This window comes from Coccinella septempunctata, chromosome 8, assembly GCF_907165205.1.
Source record: "Coccinella septempunctata chromosome 8, icCocSept1.1, whole genome shotgun sequence".
NCBI lineage: Eukaryota > Metazoa > Arthropoda > Insecta > Coleoptera > Coccinellidae > Coccinella > Coccinella septempunctata.
Genome location: NC_058196.1, coordinates 28,913,128 through 28,918,903, shown reverse-complemented (window position 1 = coordinate 28,918,903; position 5,776 = coordinate 28,913,128). Strand labels below are relative to the sequence as shown.

Below are 5,776 nucleotides of genomic sequence, written 5' to 3'. Positions count from 1 at the left end.
AGCACAAAACACATATACTATAATTTGAAGAAAAGCCCTTTTATTGATGTTCTGTTCATAGACCTAAAAAGACTCATTGAAAATAATATATCCGCTGTATCTGGATTTCTACAAATTCCACATGCAAATTTTTATGAGTGGGACAAAGAAGAGATATATGTTTGCCTTGTTTGTATTTACAAAGGGGTGGGAACCTTCGTCCCAAAGATTATAGAGAAGACTCTATAATCTTTGCTTCGTCCATGTGTGAATCGCAGGACGAACTATCTTCACTTCACATATTTTTCTAAGATTGCGGTGAAATTTTCTTAATGTAGATATTTTTCTGTGGTTTTTGAGTAACTTGAAATTTCTAGAGTTTTTTCTATTGTTTTTTTTTAGATTTTATTTTGACCTAAAATACAATTATTCTCCACATAAAATAACAATCTTATTTCAGAAGTTTGTGTTAAATTCAATTAGTTCTTCATGAATTTTTTGAACGCACCAAAAACATTTGCCGTTTTCGTCACAACTTCGGGCACATCTCTGCTAGTGTTGCCAACTACCAATTTATTTACTTCTATTGATGCACCGCTACTATCCTTAGTCACAGGTGAATCAGTTTCTTGTTCTGCCTTTCCTAGTTTTTTATCTACGCTTTCCACTGAGCCAACTTTTCCTAAGTAATCATTTCTTGTAGGCGGCCAAGACGTTCGCCGTGTTCTAGCTTTTTCGTTTATAAATAACATTTGTACGTTTGTCCTGTAGTTATCGGTCACGCAATTTTCTCCGACTTTGGTCATCTTTACCGAATCCTTATGTATTAGTTTCGTTAACTTACTCAGATCTTCGTCATTTTCTATTGCTGATTTAAATGAGGTCTTGACATCGGCAACAAGGCTATCTTTGACGTCTATCAATCTGCCCTTGACATTTTTGAAGACATTGTTTTCACCCCCAACAACCGCTTGTACGTTTTGTAGCATGGTACCTTCGCCGTTCAATATTTGTTGTTTCAAGTCTTCGAAAACGCCGTCTTCTACTTCAGTCAACTTTCCTTTAATTGTATCCACGACGGATCCCTCTATGTTGTCTATTTTATCGTCTATTTCATCCATAACTTTATCTTCGGCGTCAGATAGTTCTTTTTCTAACATATCCTCTGTTTTTTCTGGTTGGGCTTCTGCAGTGTCTTGTTTTTCACTTTGATTTCCTTCACCACCCGTTTTGTTGTCATCGTCTTTTTTATTTCCATCATCTCCCCCGTCTTTTTTGAATAGGTCCTTGATCATGTTCAGGATTTGTGGTAACATAGCGCCAACAGCACCAGCCGCTCCTCCGAGGGCTCCATAATGTAGGGCAGAACCTAAAATACCACCCAAAGTGTTTCCATTTTCACAATCTTTTTTGTCGTCTGCGTCTGTGGAATTTGCAGTGGGTGCAATTGGAGTTGGCGTGGTGCTCTCGATGTTTTCTGTGGAGGTGGTTCGCACAGTTTTGCTCTGTAGATCAGGTGTTGTTTCACTTATTTGGTTATTTAGGGGTGTTGTAGCGGTCGTAGTAGGTTTAATAGGCTTGCGATCTTTGGGATTTATCAAAAAAGGATGCTCATCTATCACTTCTGGTTTTGCCTTATTCTTTTCGGGGTTTATCAAGAACGGTTTTTCGTCGAATACCTTCGGGTTTGTTGTTGTTTTTTTGGGATTGATGAGAAAAGGGGTCTCATCAATGATGGCAGATGTTGGCGTCGATTTTCCATCTTTTGGTAGCGGCGATGCTGTTGTTTTGGAAGATTTTCTACTTGTTCCATCAACTGGAAATACTTCGCGAGGTTTTTCTGTAGTTTCAACCTTGTTGGTGGAGTCTGTAACATCGTTAGGGTTTCTCGTTAGAATTATAACAATTAAGTGAAATGAATAAGCTATAAGGAGTTCATGTGGACAGATCCAGTTGCTGATCAAGCAAAAACAAATTGAATATTTACCTGTCCCAGAACTGCTAACGGTTGACTCTGTCATAACAACAATATCATCATCAGAGCCTTTAATTTTGTCTTCAGAATTCACTTTATTCGTATATGGAATTTCATCATCTTCCTCAGAGACATCGTTGGTGTAAGGGATGTTGGAAAGATCTCCCTCCTTATTGGACGAGCCTTTGCCAGCCTCTGATCCATCATTTTTACCCAGCAATCCTTTGAATGGGTCGAAACCGTTCCCAAGTTGGTTCTCTGCCTTCGGAAGGCTGTTCGTCTGGTTTAGGAACAGAATATTGGACGGTGTTGGAGCGTTTTGTGTACCAGTGTATCCTGTAAACAGAACAGATTTAAAAGGATCATTAGTTATTGGAATAAAATCTTAGCACTTTCATTCAGTCTGTGCAGTTCAAAAGCGTGTGATGATAATTGAAGGATGGTTCTTTCAGTCACACCCTACAGTACTAAGTGGCATCTACTCACCTTCAGATAAACTCTCCGTACCAGTTATATTGGCAGGAATACCATTAACATCATTTTTGTTTCCTTTTTCGGATTTGTGTGTTGTATTTTGAGCGATAACTTTGTTGGCTATTGGACGTTGGGTGTTGTTAAGATTTCCCATACCTGAAGTAGATTGGTTGTTTCTGGAGGCAGTGTTGTTAGAGGTAGTAGTAAAAGACTCGTTGCTCTTGTGGTTAGGTAAGTTATTCTTGTTCCCTTGAGTTGATACATCTACAGTTCCTTCTTTTTTATTCACGGTTGTACCTTGGGGGTTGCTTGAATTTCTCAGGCTTTCCAAACTATTTGATTTGACCGTGGAGTTGACTACTCCATTGGGGTATTTTTCCGTCATTGACCCCGATGGGGTTGTTATGGTAGAAGTGTCATTAGAGGCAGAGCTTACAGGGAAGTTCTTCGAAGGAAAATTGATAGTTTTGTCATTCAAATCATGAGATGGTGCGGCTGTAAGAGTAGAGCCCTCGACCAGTTCCACCTTAGACATGTTTTTTGAAGTCACTGGGGAGGAACTTGGTTGTGGGATCAATTTTTTCTTCGATGTGGAGTTGGCTCGGTTGACTGGTGTAGATTCACTCTGAACACTATTTGAGGAACCTGCAGCTGTTGGAGGTAATACTTCACCATCAGCCTTATCATGAGGTGTAATAAGAGGGTTGGTAGTATTGATTTGGGGGTTCGTGTGGGAGTTGTTCGAAGGAAAATTGATAGTTTTGTCATTCAAATCATGAGATGGTGCGGCTGTAAGAGTAGAGCCCTCGACCAGTTCAACTTTAGACATGTTTTTTGAAGTCGCTGGGGAGGAACTTGGTTGTGGGATCAATTTTTTCTTCGATGTGGAATTGGCTCGGTTGACTGGTGTAGATTCATCCTGAACACTTTTTAAGGAAACTTCAGCTCTTGGGGGTAATACTTCACCATCAGCCTTATCATGAGGCTTAATAAGAGGGTTGGTAGTATTAATTTGGTGGTTTGTGTGAACTGGAGAAGATGGGATACCTTTAGGTTTATTGTTCAGTGATAGGACCGATGAAATATCGTTGTTGATTCCAACAGAAGCTTTTGTGGGCGAAGAATTTGTGAGGGATAGGGTTCTGTTGCTTCCGGTGAATTCTCCAGTTGTGGATGGAACTTTACCAGCTACTTCAGAAGGAGTTATCGGATGATTAATGTGATCTATTTGTGGGTTTGCCAGGACAAGTGGACTAGAAATATTAAGCTGAGGGTTCAATGCCAATTTTGCATCCCCATTTGAAGTGGAAGTAGAATTCTTTGTTAACGAAGATACAGTTCCTGTAGGAAGCAGTCCGTTTGAGTGGTTGGGTTTTGAGGAGATGGCACTTGCAGAAGGAGTAGAACTTAGTTTTCCTTCGGAAGTTGGAGTATCATGGGAATTAGCAGTCGAATTTTGTGGATATTTCACAGGTGGAATTTGAGTGTCACGAGTTTGATTGCCCGAAGTGGAAGATTTTTGGAAGAGGCTTGTATTTGACTGATTCTTTCCAACTGAACCGATGTCAGACTTCGTGGATAATGGTGTCTCTTCAGAGGTATTGAAATTATTGCGAAGACCAATATTGGTTGGTGAATGAGAGGAGGAATTTAGATCTAATGTTTCAAGATGTCCTGCGCTAGGTGCATTGAACGATGTGTTTTGCATAGGTGCACCAGTATAATTTTTCGTTTTTATTGATTCTTTCTCACCATCGTCGAGTTTATTTTGTTGTGATATAGTTTTGTTTTCTTCAAGAGCATTTTTCAGAAGATTATGAGCAATATCAGAAATGCCGTTCGAACTACCATTTCCTTTGAAAGAATTGTTATTGTTCCTTTGAAATTCGCCAAAATTTTTCAAGGTAAGGGACCTGTTGACTTCAGAAGATGTATTATTCAATTTGAAAGTTTGGTTTCGATTATGAGAATTTGTGATTGATTTCTCCGAATGATTTCCATTATTTATAAATCCTTCAACATTCGATTCATTCAGTTTTAAATGTGGAATTGATTTGCCATTATGTTCAGTAGAAAAGTTTGTTTGATTGTTATTGTTGGTTTTGTTCTTTGACTGAATTATGTCAACATGTTGTTGACTCTTATTGGTCATTGGCAGTTCCAAGTGTGTTTTATTTACCAATGACTTATCCTTTTCGAAAGTTTCATTCTGGTTTTTGTTGGGCGCATATTCATTTGGCTGAGGATTTGTTGTTTTATTATTACTTATTTCTGATACAAGTTTCGTGTTTCCACTTTTCAAAGTAGGTTGCGTCCAGTTCTGAGACGAAACGTTTAATTGGGAATTCAAATTTGTTTTTGTATCATTCAAATTCAGGTTTAAATTGTTAGGTGATGTATTGTTATTAGAAGAGGCGGAGGATTTATTGAAATATTCTTCGTGTTTAATGTTCATCGATATATTAAGGTTGTTTTCAGATGTGGAATTGGCTGATTTGGTTGTAGATTGGGTGTTTTCTTTTATTGTGCTGTTCAGTTGAGCTGCAACAACATTGTTGGTTGATGTATCGTTTTTATGCGAAATTTTCATTTCCCCTGTCTTGTTGGTTTTCTTCTCTTTGGTAGAGGTGAAAATTGATGAAATGTCGTTTTTGATATTGTTCAATAGGTTTCCATCCTTCTTTGGCTTATCTTCCTTATTTATTTTGATGGGCGACATAGAGAATGGATTATTGCTCGATCTTTTGTGTCTCTCATTAGAGTAAGTACTTTTGCTTTTTGAATTATTCGTTATTAATATATCATTTTCATTAATATTTTGGTTTTTTGGCTCATTCTTCAGTAAATTGAAGCTGTCCTCTTTCAAAACTTCTGTATTTTTATGTGTTTTTTGAGGATCCTCGAAATTTATTTCCGAAAGACTGCTTGTTGGTTTACTTATTGCTATTTGAAATTGCATCGAGATGATTAGCAATGTGAGAATTATCTTCATGATTCTTCCTAATTTAGTTTGATTTGAGCATGCCATTTTCTCAATAAATTTTAAAGGTCTATTAGTTGACCTGAGGTATGTATTTCTAAGAAATGCATCATTACTAAGATGATCTGAATCATCTAACACTTTCAGTATCTTTGTTTCCATGATTTTGTGAAGGGCGATATTTATTTCACTCAGTATTCGTTCTGAAATGAAATATAAACTATGAAATATTGGTTAATCATTCTTTAAGATAATTTTACTGTTCCCAATCAAGTATTGAATCTGATTGGACAGACTTGAAGATTCTACTTGACATTTATTATTTTAATTTTTGACCAAAGCATCAATTTATCCATGATTTTTCTACT

The 5,776-nt window shown here is 37.4% G+C and overlaps 1 protein-coding gene across 1 annotated transcript; it reads right to left on the bottom strand.

Annotated features, from left to right (window-relative positions):
* Nucleotides 1-358: 358 nt before the first annotated feature.
* LOC123318403 (probable cyclin-dependent serine/threonine-protein kinase DDB_G0292550) lies at nt 359-5,456 on the bottom strand. The gene is made up of 3 exons (XM_044905015.1): nt 2,441-5,456; nt 1,967-2,290; nt 359-1,846 (listed from the first exon to the last, which is right to left on the bottom strand). The coding sequence occupies exons 1-3, from the start codon at nt 5,454-5,456 to the stop codon at nt 459-461; spliced, it is 4,728 nt and encodes a 1,575-aa protein (XP_044760950.1). The 3' UTR covers nt 359-458.
* Between the last annotated feature and the right edge of the window lie 320 nt (nt 5,457-5,776).

Coding starts and splice junctions, on each gene's coding strand:
- LOC123318403 (XM_044905015.1), bottom strand. CDS start 5,456: ATGGCATGCTCAAATCAAACTAAATTAGGAAGAATCATGAAGATAATT. Junction 2,291..2,440: donor TACGGAGAGTTTATCTGAAG/GTGAGTAGATGC, acceptor TTCTGTTTACAG/GATACACTGGTACACAAAAC. Junction 1,847..1,966: donor CGTTAGCAGTTCTGGGACAG/GTAAATATTCAA, acceptor ACGATGTTACAG/ACTCCACCAACAAGGTTGAA.